Raw genomic sequence first — 20,875 nt, 5'->3', positions numbered from 1 at the left:
CATTTGTGAGTATCCACATCGATCAGCCGTTTTGTAAATGTACACAATGAAAATGTGATGAAAATACGGGCAAAAGAGATTGTGCATCCAACTGCTTGTCGGTAACAAGCAAACTTAGACATTTGAGCTTCATTTTAGAAAAATTCATGACATTGAGCCAACAAAAATATATTGTTTCGGATCAATGTTTTGAGTACTGAAAAGATCGTTTTGCAAATCCAACGCAAGTGAAGCGCAGCATGTTAGAGCGGAACAAATCGTGCCGCACTGTGTCAGTGACGCGTGGCGTCATGCAGCATTCACTTATTGGTCGGTTGAACATGGACAGTGTGCCACCGCCATTACGTACTGCATTTTTGTACATAAAAAAGGCACCAGTATTGTCTTAAAAAAACTGAAATACCTCCACTTCTGGTCATCCTATTTCAATATTTAAAAAGTTTTCAATTTCAGAAAGCCAGCCTGACATCTTGGAAGTAATAAAAATCACCTAATGTGCCTACCAGTGGCGCCCTGTATTGTCCAATATCACACCTCCTGATGTACAGTGAAAGGCAAGGACCCTGAAGAAATATGACTGCATTGAAGCCAGCCCAGACCTACCGGTACCTATCCATAAGGACCTAGATAATCAACCCAAGCTGCGACTAAAATATCGCAAACCCTTCTGGGTCTCTGCAGTCACTGAATGACAATGTATTTGCAAAGGAGGCCTGCCGCAGTCTCTGGGACAACGGGGAATTTGCCAAGAAGGACCTCTTACAGGATCCTACCGTGGGGCCTCCAGGTGTCAGCCTTGGCAGGCGACAGTGGACCACCATAGAACCAGGCATGCAACTGGGAATTTGGAAAAAAATGAGGACACTCCAAACCACACCAGACTTTGTACAGTGTTTTTCAATTGATGAGAAGTGAAAAACGAGGAAATCAGTGGATCTGAGGAAAAGTTGCATGCCTGTAAAACAGGATTGGCACCCTGCAAGCCAGGACTGCACATCATCTCTTCAAGTGGTAGTTCCAGGACAACTTGGCATGCGATTGTGACCACCCAGACCAGACCATCCCATATATTGTGTATGATTGCATGCTGAGGAGGTTCTCAGGGGGCATCAAGGAAAGCCACCTAATGACGGATCATGCTCTGACCTGGCTCACCAACTTAGACCCGTTGTCATATGAAAATCCGACTCCTATGAAAATCGGACTTCTTTTCCCCATTATTGGTTAATCCCTCGCACGTGACAGGTCACTCTCCCATATGATCCTAACAATAGCATATTATCGTACTTACGCATGCGCAATACTACCAATGAGTCCATATTTCATGGAGTCGGATATTCTCTTAAGGCAGCTGCATGGGTCATACGCAAGATGATCAAGTACTTTACTCAAAGCAATTTAATTTTTTTTTATGAAAGGAATGTTAAGGATAAATTCGGAATGGTAATGATAGATATTTGCATATATGAATGTCTCAGTGATCAGTCATAGAAATCAAAATCATCCTTGAGATCGTCTGACTTCAGGGTTCCCGTTCCCATGGGAACGCTCATCTCCGATTCCTCCATGTCCGACTCCTCACCCCAGAAAGCAGCTGACCTTTGCATGGGGTCACTCCGCCCGGTAGACTTCAAGCTATAAAGCAAGCATAGGGAAAATATCCAGCAACACGTAACCCAAACATTGGCAGGATAAAAAGTTCTTTCACACAATGAATTAAAAACAGCATATAGAGCATATGCCTGTTGACATAAAAAACTGTATAAGATTTTCCATTGGCTCAGTGTATGCGACGCATGAAGTCAGGGATTGAGATTGTCGATTTTGAAAAAAATCTGAAACTTGATGAAATGTCTGAAAGATGCATATCTTTCTATACTAATCTCTCAGATTAAAAAGTCTGATTTCAGACAAAAGTCTGAAAAATCTCATGCCTGACAAGTGACAAGTGTGCACAGAGCGTATTTAAAATGAACTTTTAAAAATTCATGCCCCAAAAAGATGATGGGTTAATATAAAAGTGCATGTAAATGAAAGAAGGGAATATACAACATTTGCAAACATCAAAAAACAAAACTACCAAATTACCATGAAATACCTTACTGGACTGTTAGTGAATGACAGTCAAAAGCATCCTATGAAATCATGGTACCTGGTGTGCTGTCATTTTCAAGAACAGTGGTAGTTTTGTGTCGATTTCCGATGCTGGTCGGCCAACAAAAAAACTGGTGTTTTTTTTCAAATACCGCTCCCAATTTATCATATTTAGTTAGTTTGCATTTTCCTTGCAATCGATTACACATCTGTGAAAAGGTACAAGCCAGCTAGACTGATTCCCTGATAAACATCTATAAATTGCTGCATTTCAAGTTAAGTGGCATCAGGGAACCAGACTACAAGAAAATGATTGTTTTTCTTGATTTTCCAGCATCTACTTACCCAAAACATCAAACAAGTCAGTTTAACAATATTTGCTATAAAATACTAACCCCCAAATCCATCAATTTCTGAAAATTACAGCTAAAGCAAATGTTGTATATTCAGCGGTAGTTTGATTGGTCCTTATTAGAGAGACAAGACAATGGGCTCCATGCGCCAACAAAAAAGGGCGCTTTCTAACCATATTTGAGAGCTCCGTGGACAGACACAATGCATGTGCATGCTAGTTCGGAAGGGTATAAAGCAAAGCACCCACAACTTTTTCTTTATCCTAAAATGTGCACATAGCCATAGCGTCTTCATGTGAGCGACAGGCATCGTTGGCTGTGAGTTTGAATGTCTCTTCCAAAGGGCCCATCCAAACTCTCCCTTTTTTACCAGTGAGGGAGTACTTGTGCACAAAGCCCATAAGGCATTCACTTAAAGCTAGAGTCCATCCTTTGCAGCCATCCGAAAAGTAACTGGCGTAATTGTTGTTGAAAAACAAACTTGGTTGAAAGATAGTAAGGGAACTAAACTCCCTGTGAAATTATTCTTTCTGGCAAGCTGTCATTTTGAAGTAATCAACGAAAGAAGGCATTTCCAACGGTGATTCTTAAGAAGCACCGTAGGAAAATTTAAATTAGTAGTTCGTTTTGTTATTCAGCGCAGCGCGCACAAGTATTGGAACGACGCACACGCGCGCGCGGCTGTTGTAATTCGTCGGATCAGTGCGCGACGTCGCGTATAGCTGCAATTCAAAACAATTCAAAACATGATTCAGTAACTTTTGATTTGAAATTGAGATATTAGAATGCTGTTTTTCTCGGAATGTACAGCTGAAGCTTAGCTGAAACTTCATCAGGTTAGTTGCTCAGTATCCTTCATTAGATTTTGAACTCTTTTGTTGCTTCAAACGAACAAAATGCACAAATTACAAATGATGGACTGTAGCTTTAAAGGGAATATACATCATTTGCTTTTGCTGTAATTTTCAGAAATGGATGGAATTGGGGGGTTGGAAATATATATAGCAAATATAGTTACACTGACTTTTTTGAGGTTTTGGGTTCGAAAATGCTATAAAAACCAAGAAAAACAATCATTTCCCTGTAGTCTGGTTCCCTGACTCCATATGAGAAGAAACAGAGCAGTTTACATACATTGGGGATTGTAAGGTCAGGGAACCAGTCTAGCTGGCTTGTACCCGTTCATAAGTGTGTAATCCATTGCAAACAAGTGCGATGGTCAGTTGGGGCCAGTATTTGAAAAAAAAAACAGTTTTTTTCCAACGCTGGTCGGCCGACCAGCGTTGGAAATTGATACAAAAATACCACTTTTCTTGAAAATGACAGTACACCAGGTGCCATGATTTTACAGGATGCTTTACACTGTCATTCACTAACAGTCCAGCAAGGTATTTCAAAATGATTTGGTAGTTTTATTTTTTGATGTTTGCAAATGTTGTATTTCCCCTTTAAACCACATCCGAATGGCTCGGCTATAGGTCGGCAATAACTGACAACTAAGCCCATTGAAACTGCCTACTCCACTTCCCATAGACATGTGTGTGTTACTGCCAGCTGCGGCAAAGTAATTCAGACACGCCCCTAGTCTGACCCCTGACCCCTGACCCCTAACCTTTGTTCCATGGCGGACGGGACATATCCAGAGCCTTTAGGGCTGGGTGATGGGGACGGTGAGCTGACAAGATCTGACACCTCGGATCGCTTGGTCGCTCCACCGTCAGCGCCAGCGTTGCCCCTTGTATCCTTATCTTCGTCATCATCCCCATAGCTGATGCCTAAGCTTCCGCTGCCTCCAAAAGACGACAAGACGTTTCTCCTCTTTCTGTGGAGTGGAAAGATGTTCAGGAAGCTTTATATATCATCACTAGATAGTGAAAAATTAGTAAACTGTTTGATCCAGGCTTAATTTCATGAAGCTGCTGAAGCATCATCGATATATCGATATTACTCGATTAGTCGAGATTATTTTGATATTGATATCGCCGATAGCAATTTTTTGATCATATCGAAATATCAAAATTTGCAATATTGAGGAATGATATCGAAAATATCGAAAATGCGTAAGATTATTGTCAAAATAAACCTCCCGTTTTTGTTTTTCCTTTGTGTTTAACATTTGCTGTATAATAAAATAAAAGTCGGCGGCAACTTGTGCTTGTGACTCAAAATAGAAACATCGCAAAATGCCAAGTGGCGTCGCTTTGTGCTCTGCCTTCACTGAAATTCGCGGTCTCCCCAAATGTAAAACCTCAAAAGAAACCGCCCGTTCTGGACAAACTGTCAGTGCTGAGATTGTTTTTAAAAGTTTGAGCAATATGCTCCAGAGAAAGCTGTGGATATGTGGGCCTTTGTTGGGGATAAGTGTCATCTTTAAGGTCTTTAACTTTTACATGGGATAATTGATATATCGAATATTCTCGATATTGGATTTCCGATATTGGATTTTCGATATATATTGATGATTGAAATTCTGATATCGACGGTGCTTAGAGCTGCTGAGGATTCATCTCAATAATAATCCTGTAAATCTTGCAGAAAAATGTCCCTGATAGGGTTCATTTTGTTAGAAGGTAAATTTGGGAGTCGAACAAGGAAACTGTATCAGTCACTGCTTGACTAATGAGCAGGATGGTTCAAGCAACAGAGGGCCCAAATATCGCTGTGACTTACCCCTTTATAAAATCCTGGATCTGCCATTGAAAGTGAAACCCTTAACCCAACCTACTTGTTTCTGGACGATGGTGGCGTCTCTGGAGTTAGTCTGGTTGCTCTCTCTATTTCATCGTCTTCATCATCGTCTGACAATCCCTCCACTCCCTCCTCAACATCACTGTTTCCCTGGTTCCCGTCCTGGCTGGTTACCGGGTGACCCTGGGAGCTCTGCATCAACTGCTGGTAAGCCTTGGTCTCTGTCATAACAACAGATACAATCCTCGTTCGGTACATTTTTCATGGATTTATCTGTGTATATTTTTTTCATTCTCCTAGATGCCATTTCTAAGGGTGCTACATGTATAATACATTGTATTACACTGTGTATATTCATAATGAATTCATTGTGTTTATTCACAAGGATTGCGTACAACTATTGCGTGCTTGGGCAGTCTCGGGCGTTACAGGCAGAATAGGCAGGGCAAATTTCTATACGCCCGAGGACAATGCTTTGTGTTTCCCTTTGTCCCTTTAATATAACACTCTCCCATAGACTAAGTACAAAACTGTACGATCGAGGACCGTTTTGAACAAAAGACCCAAAGCTCAAGGACTGAAAGGATATTTTGTTCTCCCTTTTTGTGTCTGTCCTCTAAAGCCATACATGTACACCAATACCAGTTTGTTTATGGTGTAAATCGAGGATTTTCTTTTGTTCCTCTTCCCTTTTCCTTTGTTTGTACTCTAACTTTTTCGCAACAGCTCTCATTGGTTTTGTACATGTTTTCCAACCGAGGAGTCCTCGATTTGGTTTCTGTCCTCGATTCATCGATGATGTTGCACGAGTGTGTCCTCGATTTACACCATAAACAAACGCCAGACGCACATACACACAGACACAAAGAAGGAATACATTATCGCAATATCCCCCTTTCTGGCTGAAAAGCCATGGGGATAAAAAGACAGTAAAAGTTTGCAGGAGTGGTTTCGTCTATTATTAAATCTGCGTGAAATGAGCAAATGCTTTCCTACTTGTTTCAATGAGGAAGAATTTAGGTTCATAACTTGTACAGAAAATGTATACAATGTACAGGTACAGTTTATGCCTAAAGTGACATTACAGTAACAGTTTCCCTCAGGTGTCATATACGACATGGAGAAATTTCAAAAGATAAAACTTTCTGATAATCTCTAATTTCATTTCTTATCAGTGCAATCATACAGGTATTTTACCAGGCATCAAAATAATGATTTAGTTTTATGCATGGGTTAACTTTCAGATTTGATCGAATGACAAAGTTTACATTTCACGAAGAGAGACACGAAAATGTTGTTTGTACCTGTGAGGGGCACTGCAGGTTCATCAAAGAAACTGTCATGGCTGACTCGGTCGGTCTCTAGGTCTGGCGTTGCATGATCGCCGGTATCGCCCAGGTCCAGAGGTGGCACTGAAAAAAATAAGAAACAGACAGCAACGTAAAACTTTGTAAAAATTGCTTGACTATTTCAGCGGTAGTTTCCACAAGGGATTACTTACACAGACCAGGAAAACAGGCAACACTGCAATGCCACTGCATCCACACAAGCCTCCAATGGTGAAGGACACAGATATGACAGAAAAAAAAAGGTACATAGGACCATTTAATATTTTGTCCCATTTTTTTTCCTTTTGTAGTAACAAAATGTGATGTTGAAGTCCCAGCATTTAAGAATTGAACGAATACAATCCAAGTATAAAAAAAAGTGGGCCAGCAGGCACACTTTTCCACATTAACTGACCTTCGGGAGGGGCCTGATGTCGATCCCTTGTCTCATGGGGCGTGTCCAGATGAGAGGGTGTGGCCGAAGCAGAGGGCAGGGTGGAGTAAGTATCGTCCAACTGACTGTCCTCCTCCTGCTCATGAAGTCTTTCTAAGATGCTTGACATGACATCAAAGGCCTGATGGGACATGTGGGAAGGGATAGATCAGGACAGATATCATTATGACAAACTTGAAACCTGTCTTGGACTTGAACTCCAGCGTCATGCCAAAACGAATTATTCCTAAAATTTGTATTAAAGATCAACATTGAAACGGTTAGGAGCAACTGTACCCACTTGCTGACGAAAGATCAACTGTTGTAGCTGTTTGAAAGTACTCCACAGTTTAGTCAGTGGAAACTGAATACATATACATGCGGTTTGTCTGAAATCAAGATCTATTTGGATTGACTATATTTCTTCCACACACTACGTTTTCCGTGTTCCACAAGAGCGAGCGCGATAAGAAATGTATCTTCAAGCAAACATGAGGCATAGTAAAGTTGGAAGTAACATGTTTTAGCAGTTTAGTGCATGCAGCTGGAATGATGTCGCTTGCATCTTGGTACAGCGCAATACACAGTGTGCGATATGGACCTTGCAATACAGTATATCACACTGTTGTTGCCATGGATTGATTGACCAATCAGGATCGAGGATTCAAGTTTGCTTGAAGATGAAGACACTTCTAGTACTTTCGGTTCCGTGATGGGTGTATTTTAGCTAAAGTTGCATATCCAAATGACTTTTCAACTTGAATGGGTTTTTTTTTAACTACTTATTCCAATTTTGGGTATCTGCAACCCTCTGAGAAGGGCTTTCATTTTGCGCACAACTGAACCTGCATTGCCAGAGCAAAATTACTGTCTGGCAACCAATTATTTGAATTTTGGGAAGAAATAATTAAACAACTAAACGTCGGTGGGTTTTTCATTTGATGTCTCATTCAAAACTGAATAACTTGCATATTGATAGGCAAATAGCAACTGATAAAAAACTGTTTTCGTTTATTCGGGATGAAACTCAAACATAGCAAGGGGAACACATCTATAGAGACCAAAAACTGTTATCAAAAATTATGAAAATAATAAATGGATAGCATAACAATTGTTGTCTGTTGTAAAACAATCCAAGTGTTTTGCCTCATGTGCCACTCCCATCCCTTCGGTGTCCAAATTGCCAATGACTGCACCACAACAGACTAGCGGTGTGCATTTACAGGTGGTACGGTAACTGGGAACCCTATTGAAGTAAAACACGGGTATCCCAAGAAGCCCAACCCCAAAATTCAAATCCCTTAACCCTAAAGGGGCCGGGGGGGGGGGGGGGGGTGGAATCCGCCCCCCCCCCCCTCAACTTTTTCCGCGATAGCTTCTAAAAAAATTTTTTTCGCGACCCGAGCTGTTATGACTTTTTAGCCTCGAGCTTTGCGCATCTTTTGATACCAAAAACTTAAAAATCGGACCACGGGTTGGCACGTAGCGAAAAATTTTCCGGCGCTACGCGCTGTGAAAACTGAATTTTCGCATATACGTCGTGTACACCGAGCAGAATTGCCATTCACTCATATGAATATTTAATTAGCCATAATTCCTAAACCCTTTGACCTATAGTCATGAAATTTCTTGGGCATGTTTAGGAAGAGGTGCTCTATGCATGTGCTGAGTTTCAAAATTTTTCGTCACTCGATGGCCGAGATCTTAGGGGGGGCGGAATCCCCCCCCCCCCCCCCCCCCCCCCCCCCGGCTGAGAGATGGTCAAAATAACCCGGCCCCTTTAGGGTTAAGTTGTCTAAAGGGGTTTCATAGCTTGAACTGCGATTTTTGCAAGCATCATCTGTTGCGTGTTTAAATGCACATAAATGTGAAATCTGTTGTGGTTTTCCGTGCATCCTGGTTTTCATTTTTAAAATTCCACGCAAATGGCATCAAAAATCTTTCTTTTTCATTGTTTGGGAAGTTACTATTAAAGGGAAAATACAACATTTGCAAACATCAAAAAATAAAACTACCAAATCATTTTGAAATACCTTGCTGGACTGTTAGTGAATGACAGTGTAAAGCATCCTGTAAAATCATGGCACCTGATATACTGTCATTTTCAAGAAAAGTGGTATTTTTGTATCAATTTCCACCGCTGATCGGCCGATCAGCGTTGGAAACAACTGGCTTTTTTTCAAATACTGGCCCCAATTGACCATCGCACTTGTTTGCAATCGATTACAAACCTATGAACGGGTACGAGCAAGCTAGACTGGTTCCCTGACCTTACAATTCCCTAATGTATGTAAACTGCTCTGTTTCTTCTTATATGGAGTCAGGGAACCAGACTACAGGAAAATGATTGTTTTTCTTGGTTTTTATACCATTTTCGAACCCAAAACCTCAAAAAGTCAGTGTAACTATATTTGCTATATATTTCCAACCCCCCAGTTCCATCCATTTCTGAAAATTACAGCAAAAGTAAATGATGTATATTCCCTTTAAGTAATTTGTAAAGTTGGTTACAGGTATCTGATCCCATAATCTGGAACCGGTTCCTGACATCAGCAGTCGGGTACTTGGGTACCCGGTTCGGATTTACACCCCTACAACAGACATCCATTTTATTATGTTTCCAGCACTAAGCCAACCTTGGTAGCCATGGTGGAGTCTTTGCCGATGAGACGAGGGGCCACTAGGCTGGCCACCTCCTCCGCATCCATCACACCCTTTCTGATGAGCAGGACCAGGTGCTGAAGGAGTTTATCCCAGAACGCTAGGGCCGAGGAGTACAAGAAGGACCTGGTGGAAGAAAAGATGGACAATATCTAATGGATGAGGAAAATATAAGGGCCCATTTACACAGAAGTACGGTGATGGATAAGTGGAAACAAAATTTGGTATTTTGCTCAGCTGTAACGTTTACATATTGGCAGAAAAAGTGTGTGGTAATTACGTTTTACGCAAAAAATATTATAACTTTTTTTTTTAGTTGAAAAAAAAAGCCATATCCTTTCCGAGTGATCCCAATTTGCATTTTCCAAGGTTTGCAACATTGCTAATGTTGCTAGCATCATGACTTTCGGCGTGAACCCTGGCTACATGGCAAACAAGGCATACACGGGTCTATGGCTTCTGACTAGTGCCCCTTGAACTAAGCCATTGACAAGTTGGGGAACCGCCAACATACATTGTAGGGCTGGATAGCTCAGTTGGAAGAGCACCGGAACAGCAATTCAGAGGTCACAGGTTCAAACCCCGGGTATAGTGCAGTGGCTAGTGGTCTGGAGCATTGAAAATGTGGTCTGCGGGTAATTCTGTAGGTTGTGGGTTCGAGTCCAGCCTGCGGCTATGGTGCCTGTGCCCTTGGTTAAGGCACTTTGTCACTCATTGCTTCTCCCCACCCAGGAGTGAATGGTAGGTGTGAGGGCAGACATGGTTATTGTGGTTGATTTTAGCTGCTTTGCTCTGAAATGGCAGCATGGAGCTGTATACTCCCCAGGGAGCTGAGATGGCATTGGAATGTTTCATTAGCCCAATGAACAGGGTAATAATGTTGTAGGGCCTTGAGCACCAATATTGGTGGATATGTGCGCTTTATAAATACACATTACTTTTACCCCGCTCCAGTCAATTTCTTTTAAAAATTATTATAATGCACCTAGTCAGTTTCCCTTTGTAGTTTATTTGAAAAATTAATTCTTGAAAGGCTTTTAGGTCAAGGTTTTGGTAAGCTCCATAACGTCATAATCACCAATGCACTGACTGTACGGGAACCGGGTACCCGGTAAACCACGAGTACATTGTACCCAGTAGCAAAACAAGAGGCCTCATCATGTATGCATGCATGCAGCATCCCCACGTCAGGCTGCCAATGTGATCAGACTAGTCTCAATAACCAGCCCATAACCACAACAAATCCTGGCTTTTGACTTAGCCTGATCACTACCGCTGGCCCAATTGTAGCCCGCACGCCGGCAGTCGACGAAGTGCGTTGGGCAGATATGACTCATGAAAAACGTTTAAGGCTCTTTTTACTCTTCTTTGGGACTGTTTTGGCAGCGCTTTCTTTTGGACTGTCCAAACAAAAGTTTGACCTAAACGGAGGTACCGGAGTGGGCATTTCGAGTTACGGGGTATCCATGTACATAATATCCTATTCGCTTGACAGCGATAAACGGAGATTAGAGTTATTCAACTTTGAGTTATCGCCAGTTTACTGTGTATCACAGAAAATGCCTATTTGATTGATTGTTCTGACTAGCAACATGTCTTGTTTCTAAAAAGAATAGTAACATTTTTAAGAGACTTTCTAAGACCCCCTGTTACAACTGATACTGTAGTCAATTGTTGTTACATCATCGGTCGTAACCGATAATGTTACAAAAATTGACTGATCGTGTAGTAACATCAATTTTTGTTACATTATCGGTTAGTGATACAATATCAGTCAATCTGTGTGATGTTTTCGGTTAGTGATACGTTATCCGTTGGTTACTACATTATCACCCCTCAATATTTCTACCTGATGGTGACCTCCGTAATGGTGCGTTTGGTGTCCAGTAGCTTATCAGACAGCAGGCATTCTCCTGGCATAGCATGTGCAATCTGTTGTAGCTGTTCCAAGACTACCATACTGATGGCATTGGGGTCTAGATGATCCAAGCTGCCATTATTATTGGCAGTCCTGTCATTCCAAAAAGAAGAGAAGTTTTGAAATGAACAATCTTGGTAGCACAGTCCATAGCACGTAATCTGTACATTAGTTTGATACTTAAAGGGTTAACCCTGCTCAATCCAACAGGATCCAACTATTTTACATTTCCATTGAATCCTGTTGGGCAGTAAACCCCTTGTATATATTCCTGTTGAAATCTGTTGGATTCAGCAGGAAACTAAAAGGGAACATAGTCAGATTCTGTTGGATTCAGCAGGCAACTGTAAAACGCCATGGTCCAGTGGTTATGGTGTTGGACTCATGTACGAAGGTGCGTGGATTCAAACCGTGCCAGGAACATGGTGTTTGTGCCCTTGGGCAAGACACTTAACTACAGTTCCCTCTCTCCACCCAGGAGTATAAATGGGTACCTGTGAGGGTCGAGGACCGATTGAGCGCTGATATCGGCTGCCGCGTGGTCCCATGGCCTGATGAACGGGGTAATAATTGTAAGGCGCTTTGAGATTGTTGAGTAACGATGGAAAGCCCTATATAAGCACAATTATTATTATAAATAACGCCAAGTTGGACTCTGTTGGATCCAGCAGGAAACCAATAACATGGACAGTTGGATTCTGTTACATTCTGTTGGATTCAGCAGGCAACAGAAAAATAACGCTCAGTTGGAATCTGTTGGATTGAGCAGGCCAGTCATTTCATATTTTCAGGTACCAACAACTTGGCATGTTGGATTGTCGGTAACAGTCGGACTCAGTTGAATTTAGTAGGTATTCCTGGGAAACTATTAGGAGGTTATTTGTGAACTGTTTTTGAGGAATGAGCCTGACCTACAGAGGAGGTGTTAATACCAGCATTAGAACTTCTACAGAGTAAAAAACTGAAAATGGCAAAACTTTTCTGTGAAACACTAGACAATATCAAGGTTTGAAAAAAATTACTTCACCAAAGACTAGGATTGTTCACGCCATACCTGACAATTTCTGTTTTGATGGCTGTGGTGCACTCTGGGAAATTGTAAATCTTCTCAATATTGTCCGATTCCTCGATCTCCTGTTCCACCGCTGACACCAGTCGCCAGAAGCCTTGCTCAGTCACTGTTTCCATGGCAACCTGTGGTTGTGGCCTGTTGCGAAGCATGATTAACAGGAAACTAGAATAATTGATCTTCTGTACTCTTAAACAAATTTTGTTTTTCTTCTCCTGACAATTTCCCAATTTGAAAGTGATATTAAAAATAAAAACGAAAAACTACTCTCTTTTTTCCTTCTATTTTGGGCATCTGTAAATCCTCTAAAAGGCTTTTCCAATGCACCAATATATCCATCTGAAATTTGGATGCATATATTTTGTAATTTTTGAAAGAAAAATAGCTACTGGTTACCAATGAAACTGAAAACAATAGATGTTATAATAATTAATCATAAATTAATAATTTATTCATTTATATTGCGCAAATTCCATATGAACATGTTCAACTGCACGCATCACATCAACTTTACTCAGACATGCTCAGAGAGGGCGCATTATGCAGCCGATCCAGAATAATTGGATAAGTGTCCTGGGTGTTTGATGTGCATTACATATGCACAGGACCTACAGTTTTACGTCCCATCCGAAAGACGTGGGCTTGAAGGAGCCCTATCATGTCCCAGACAAGCCACCAACCAGGACAATACATGGAATGGTCTCTCATCCAACTACTGAACACAGTCAATGGCGCTTAACAGGGGTGTGAGTGACCACTGATAAAAATAGCTGAAAACAGCTGAAAAAGGTGTAAAAAAAACTGAACTTTGGAAATCTCCTATACTTTTGTACACAGCAAGTGAGGGAAAAAGTTAAAATCCAAAACAAAAAAAGCTGAAATCAGTTTTAAAGCTGAGATTTCACACCCCTGGCTTAACTTGGCAGTTAAACCACTAGCTCTTCCATAACTGTCTGGGACAATTGTTGATGTTAAGTTTGCAGTTGCATCATTTAGATATATCACTTTTGGACTTTGTGTGGTTCTGAGAAGAATCGCTTTGGAATCGAAAAACATCGTCAACATTTATCTGCAAATTTTACTATCAGGAATCAGTCAAAAATATACTAACTGTTTCAACTAGTACTAATCATGCGCTTATTTATTGACAACAAATCACCCCATCAGCCATACCGTGGGAAAAAGAATATCCTCAACGAAAATAATCTCTATACCAGGTGCTACTAACCTGACATCTTGATCCGACTTGCTGGCCGCTTGGTCCTTCCCCAAAGGTTTCTGACCGTTCGCTGGACCAGCTCCCTCAGCTGTATCACTCAGCGGTAGGCTGATATCGCTGCCGATCTCACTGTCGTCACTCCCAGAGATTTCATCTTGACTCTTCTCATCGTGGGCACTCGATTCCTGGAGCCGTTGTGGTTGATTCCCACCTAACGGTGACAGAGGAGAAAACCATTAGAGACAGCAAGAGAGCATGTATAGTCATCTCATCCTATCAGTGCAAGAGGGCTATATTATCCATCTCTTTGAAAACAACAAAATGACAATAATGGCAGGAATCATTTGCTTAAAACTATAAAAAAAAAAAAAAAAAATTTTAAATAATTGAACTGTTAAAATTGTCCGAGTTTCCCTTCTTTTCTAGTAACTACTATCAAACGAAGGGTGCAACAATTACATGTTTTAAGATTTAAAGGAAACAAATTCAGTATCTGTTAGTAAATTTTAAAAGTGGGACCTTGTTTTTAAGCAATCTGCCCATCAGTCTTTTTTTTTTTACAAAGGATCAACATTTTCTGTAAAACTATTCAATTCACAAAGCATTAGATGCACTGGTTGTGCTAGATCACACCCTTAAACAAGTAATTTACACAGTGAAGGGTCAATCATGTACATGTACTCAGTATACCATCATACATATTCTGATTAAAATTTTAATTTTTTTGTATAGGACACTTCTGCGACCTGATTGGTCATTTGTCTTCATTTTTATCTGCATTGCTGAACACGATGCATTGAATTTGCTGAAATCGACATTCGATTACTTTGCCGTGATGAAATAAGTGTTAAGAAATAAATAGGAAGTTAAGCCCTGCAGTGCAAACGTGAAGGTTTCTTACCATTATGCTTCCCTAACATGTCCTCTTTCGGCAAGTTAGCTTGTTCTTGTGGCTCTTTTCTGTTCTGTACTCCATCAGCTTGTCTTCTTTCGGATGCAGCATCTCCGAGATTAAGCTGTTTTTGCAGAGCATCTCGCAAGGCCTCCTTTTCTGTGCTGTCATCTCTATCTTCACCTTCGTATTCATCATCATCATCATCATCATCTTCTGAGGTAAAAAGATCAGTGCGGGCAGTTGATATTGCCTTTGCACTCACGGCTGAGCTTGCACGCTCTGCAGGTTTCAGCAGTTCACTAGATTTGGGCTGGAGCTTCTCCCCACCCGACTCGGTAGCCGATGGCTCGAGATACAGATCCTCCTCATCTAGAGGAGTCACAATACTGTCGTCATCATCAGCTAACAGGACCTGTGGTGCTTGTCTGCCCTGCATGCTGATGCTGCCTTGGGCCGCTGCTGCTAGTTGCTGATGCTTCAAATCTTGTTGCAGTTCCACTCTGGTCTCTCCACCAGAAACGCCTGCAGATGCCGTGTGTGTTCCTGGGGACTCAGAACTGTGTGCGATCCCATGAGGCTCTGGCTCGGGGGTTGCTTCAATCTGCGGGGTGACTCCAGCGAATCCCCCATGCCGGACTTCCGTATACACAGATGCGCCACTCGACTGTGCAGCTGCAGGTAAAGACTTGAGACTTTGGCTTTCAGGTCGGAGCTTCGTGTATCCTGCATCAGTGTTTGGTGGCAGTGCTTGTAAACTGGAACCCTTCCCACTTAAGCCAACCTGTCCTGATGATGCAATACCGCTTGCCTGATCCTGGCTACCTAAGGATCCATTCTGCAGTACAGGTTGACTCATTCCAAACGTGCTTGGCACTTCATAGTTATCAAACTCGTTGCCTGCTTGAGTGTTTGCTGGCTGCCCGTGTCCCATCGTGGGGGTCCCATATGCCAAACTACTCAGTGGTTGGGTGCTAAACCGGATGCTAGCATAGCGAGGATCTTCTGATGTGCCAATGGGTGGTGTGTTTGGCTGGACGTGGAGGTTAGGCACAAGTGGACTGGTACGTCGCAGGCGATGGTAATCGCCGTTCAAATCCATGGGCTAGATTGGCGAGAAAACAAGGCACAGTTTCATAGTCACAGCAAAGAAAAAAAGTTAATCTTTGCAAAAGCAGGTTACTAATCAAAGGTATTGTTTGTGATTATATTTTAGCTCATTACGCCTTGCAACTTCCACAAAGCAAGTTTTTGGCGCTACTGTGACTTCAATGATGAATCTGAGCCCTGATAACACACCGGCAATATGCAGCAAAGAAATAACTATAGGGAAAAACTTCGGGAAAAGGGTGAAATTCCAATCAATTTTCAGTTAAGAGTGAAACATGTGCCATGGTTTTACCTGTAAAGACGGGTGCTGTTGCACTGGTGGCTGCAACTGCTGCTGCTGCTGCTGGTACCCAGAAAACGTCATATGACCCAGTTGCTGTTGTGGTATGGATCGCGCTGGCCGTTGTTGCTGTGCGGGCAGCTGATTTGGGGGCTGATAGTGCTGCTGCTGCTGTGGCCGTCCTTGTGCTTGCTGCAGATGCTGAAGTTGCTGGGCAAGTTGCTGTTGCTCCTTCTGTTGCTGCAGCAGTTGCTGTCGCCGCCTGAGCTCCACTTGCTCCTGCCACTGCGGGAACATCATTTCCATCTGCTTCTCATACTGATCCTTGAAAACACAAAACAATGAGCTAACTGGATCTGAGACCATATATTTTGGGTGCGGGAAGAAGGCCTGCAAGAGCAGTATATCCATCAATTTAAAGCCCGAGTCAATCATTTGCAGCTATCCAAAAAAGTAACTGGCGTAATTATTGTTGAAAAACATACTGGTTGAAAGATAGTAAGGGGACTAAACTCCCTGTGAAATTATCCTTTCTGGCAAGCTCTCATTTTGAAGTAATCAACGAAAGAAGGCATTTCCAACGGTGCGTCTTAAGAAGCACCGTAGGAAAATTTAAATTAGTAGTTTGTTTTGTTATTCGGCGCAGCGCGCACAAGCATTGGAACGACGCACAGGCACGCGCGGTTGCTATAATTCGTCGGATCAGTGCGCGACATCGCGTAAAGCTGCAATTCAAAACAATTCGAAACATGATTTAGCAGCTTTTGATTTGAAATTGAGATCCTAGAATGCTGTTTTTCTCGGAATATAAAGCTGAAGCTGAGCTGAAACTTCATCAAGTAAGTTGTTCAGTATCCTTCATTAGATTTTGAACACTTTTGTTGCTTCAAACGAACAAAATGCACTAATTACAAATGATGGACTATAGCTTTAAGGCTATTTAGTAAGTTGGGTTTCTATAGGCCTTTTCACACTAGATCTTGGGGATGACACGGGCTTGACGCAGGGTTGAAAACATGCTGCATTTCACACTTGAAAATGTTCAACCCTACGCCATGCCCTGCATCAATCCTGAGATTGATTTCGCCCCAGGTTGAACTCAACCCTGCTCCAGACCAGGGTTGAGATTTTCAACCCGGGTTGAAAGTCTCGCCAGGGTTCAAAATAGTAGTAACCGAGCGAAAGACGCTTGGTTTGCACAAAACTACTGTGAAATGATAAGGGGTTGAACGCTGGGTTGAAAAATATAAAACTTAACCCAAAGCGGCACTGGGTTCCCCCAGGGTTGAGTTCAACCCAGGTTGAGAGGCTCTAGTGTGAAAAGACCTAATAAAATCATAATACTTTTAACCATAGTGTTTTTAACCCCCCCCCCCCCCCCCCCCCACCGAAAAAAATATATATATAAATAAAAATTATCATGGGCAACGTTTCTTGCAGAGTGATCCTAGAATTGTAAAACCTAACCGCCCTGAATCCATCAAAATCCTCTTTGCCAAAGTGGAGGAATTTGGAGGATTGAGGTTACATGGCAAAAGTGCGTTACTGATTTCGTAGGATGCACTTTGTCAAGGTCTTGGGCCGAACCACGTGTTGTTTTTGCTCAGCCATGCAAAAACATAGGTCTGGATTATGCTTGAAATCCTCTGTACTGCTCCAGGATGTCACTGGCCAAGCCTCAGTATATTGACATTCACTGCCGCAGGATTTTGCGGGATTCAGGCAGTGGTCACCCCTCCACGGACCATATTCAAGAAATAATGGAAGAATTTGCAGGATTGAAGCTACATGTATATATGCCATTTTCCATGAGGCCATTTGCAGGATTTTGCAGGATTGAGGCTACATCTTAGCAAAAAGGCCTAGGGAGTTAGGGTTAACTTGCTCCCTAATTTTGTTTTACAAATCAGAGTATATAGAGCTATGCAAAATGACATACCTTCAGCAATCTCAGCCTATCAGTTCTGGCAGACAGAGCAGCCACGTGAGCCTCCACACGGTCATATTCCCGCAAGAGCTGTTCGTTGCGAGCACGGCTTCGACGTTCATCCTCACAGATTTTGGTCCAGTAACTCTGCAGTTTGCTGGCACGCACTTTGTTTCTGTTTGGAAGGGTTGGTTGGAAAGATTCAGACTTTCAATTTTTTTTCCATCATATCTCACAGATCACAATGAGGCATTTTATTCGGTAAATGGTTAAAAAACTAAAGACATTTAGTAATAGCATACTGCTTTTTATTGACTAGCTGCTTTACATTTTCAATGCAAAATGAGTCGTTTTGTCAACACCACGCAAACACAAGGTATAAAAACGGGATTAAAATGCAACACGTTTTACTGCGGTAAGCTGCAAGCCAAAAGCCGCAAGCCACAAGCAGTGGCTTTGGGCAGCCGGTCAGCTAGTTAACAATGGGGAAAAAATGCAAGGTATTTTGCTGTGGTAATCTGCAAGCCATTATAAGCCATAAGCCATAAGCCACAAGCTGGCAGCCAGTCAGTTAGTACAAGTGGGATAAAAATGCAAGGTATTTTGCAGCACAGCTGCAAGCCATAAGCCACAAGCACTGGCTTTCTGCAGCCGGTCAGCCAGTAATGGCACATGAAACAACCAGTCCAACACCCTTTTACTGCATTAATCAAGCGTGTCAAAAAAGAAACATCTCGTCGCATCAGTGCAACAAGGTCATAACTTGATTCTGCAACAAAGTCGTATCTCGCGTGAATACGCTCCGTGCAACAAGTTCGTATCTCCACGTCCATTAACTTTGCGTGCACATCCGGGTTATTTTAAGTGAGATACGACCTTTTGACATTCTAAAACTCGCGTTTTGCGTTTATGCCATTTTAGGAGATACGACCTTGTTGCACTGACACGACGATCTGGTACCTAGTCTCTATTTCTACATTCTCTCCATAGTCATGCCACCAGACTACTAAAGGGTCAATATTTGCTAAAAGTTGGACATGTACTAATAAAATTACTCATCACAGCAGCTTGCTCGGTTCAGTTGAAGGATGTGCACAGCTTGCTGCATGGAAAGAGAAAAATCAACAGTCAGGTTATTTGATTTACTCACAATCTCTTGTCTGACTTGAGGTACGTGTTGAATTCTTGCTCAAGACTCATTCTCTGTTTTTCTCTAAAAGAGAGAGAGAAAAAAAACATTAGGAATTTTTGTGCCCAACGTTTGAGTCAAACTTTAAAGGGACATTACAGCCTGGAATGCACCCAATTCGATAAAAAGCGATCCTGCATGTTTTAAACAAAATATTAATTGGAAAGAGCATTTAAAAGTAGATTATAAATGTCCACACAGCAAAGCCGTTTTACGTCTACCACCTAGGCCTACCAGTTACACTGGTAAATGTAAAATGGCTTGGTTTGCATGTACACTGACGGGTTACCAGTTTTGTAGCCGATCGTCACATCAAGTGTGTGCCCAACGTGCGCGATGTCACAAAGATAGACGCTGGCGAGTACAAAGTTTCTCCCAAAAAAAAATTGTCGGTCTGAGCCTAGGTCCTAAAAAAAACCCACATTTTTCACAAATTTTAAAGATGGATCAACCAGGGAAGATTTTTTGGGGAAATTTCTGTTTGAGAAAGTGGAATTTTACTTTCTACAGTTTTAGACGTATCACAAGACCTAGACCCACTAACATGACTAACTGGGGCGCTAGAACTCAAAAAAGGAGTTCTAGCGCCCCAGTTAGTGGGTCTACACTAGACCCCCTAAAGCTATGCGATCCTATTTTTATGCACTCACCTTCAAGTTCAACGCATGCATGTTGCAAGCATTTACCTGCACAGATTATGGAGGTTCGAGGATAGGTAATTCGTCTATGCTCCTTCCTCCTACATGTCCTACTCCTAGAACTATGATGCCCTGCATAGTAGCGGAGCATCATAGTTCCAGGATTAAGTAGGCACATAGTACTTAGTAGGAGTACCTTCCTCCATGGTCTATCATCAACATTTTGATCAAGCTCAAGGGACCCAACCAAACAAATATTGTTACGAAGTCGAAGATTCAAAAATGATTGATACTACTAGGCTACTGCTCGGATATTGCTGCGCTGTACCCTGCAGCAATATTCGAGCCACACTAGTGGGGCTATGGTAGAAAAGGCACACCTAGCACCTGTCAAGTCCATAGAGCTGTATAATAAAGAAGTCCTAAGATTTACCTGACCACTAGCTGGAGTTACCCAGCCCTGAGTTTTATCATTGGGTTGTCTATTAGCAACCCAATGATAAAACTCAGGGCTGGGTAACTCCAGCTACCTGACCACTATAGTTTTATTCCACCATGTCCACGGACCTCGGCAGGCCTACTCCAATTTCCAAATTTATGAGTAACTAACAGTAAGTGGTAACAACAAACCTCTGTTGTTGGATTGCCTGTAGTTTTTGCATGCGTTCATAAAATTCAACATTATCTGAAGCCATCTATCAATGTTGAATAATGGTACTTGGTTGTTGAAAACAGTTGAACTAGGACTTAGGATATTAGAATGTAAATAGATTAATATTGTGGTACATCAGCACGGCACTCGCGACTCGCACTGTCTCTTGCAGCACATTTCAAAACGGTCTAACTATTGAGGGCGCCCTTGCAGATATACGGTCACTGTGTGTTTGTCTAGTGGTCGTACCACAGACTACAAATTTGTATCCTTGTGGAGACCCACACACAATAGGGAACAAAACATTGTAAAGGTCTCCACAGGGCACTTTCTATAGATGAATAGGTCTCCACAAGGTTTTCACGAAATAGATATATGGGTTTTACTCAAAAAATAGGAATTTCCAAGGTGGGTTGATTTGTCG

General features: G+C 42.0%; 1 protein-coding gene across 1 annotated transcript; it reads right to left on the bottom strand.

Annotated features, from left to right (window-relative positions):
• Positions 1 to 468: 468 nt before the first annotated feature.
• On the bottom strand, positions 469 to 20,638 carry LOC119742971 (mediator of RNA polymerase II transcription subunit 15-like). Its single transcript, XM_038219260.1, has 14 exons — positions 20,430 to 20,638; positions 19,123 to 19,185; positions 17,985 to 18,147; positions 16,058 to 16,369; positions 14,665 to 15,760; positions 13,773 to 13,974; positions 12,530 to 12,682; positions 11,407 to 11,568; positions 9,533 to 9,683; positions 6,879 to 7,038; positions 6,440 to 6,547; positions 5,173 to 5,356; positions 4,060 to 4,269; positions 469 to 1,635 (listed from the first exon to the last, which is right to left on the bottom strand). Exons 1-14 carry the CDS (start codon positions 20,492 to 20,494, stop codon positions 1,482 to 1,484), a joined length of 3,183 nt encoding a protein of 1,060 aa, XP_038075188.1. The 5' UTR covers positions 20,495 to 20,638; the 3' UTR covers positions 469 to 1,481.
• Between the last annotated feature and the right edge of the window lie 237 nt (positions 20,639 to 20,875).

This window comes from Patiria miniata, unplaced genomic scaffold (genome assembly GCF_015706575.1).
Source record: "Patiria miniata isolate m_02_andy unplaced genomic scaffold, ASM1570657v1 HiC_scaffold_6, whole genome shotgun sequence".
In the NCBI taxonomy this organism is placed as follows: Eukaryota; Metazoa; Echinodermata; class Asteroidea; order Valvatida; family Asterinidae; genus Patiria; species Patiria miniata.
The sequence above is the reverse complement of the archived record's forward strand: the minus strand, read 5'-3'. Positions and strand labels throughout refer to the sequence as shown.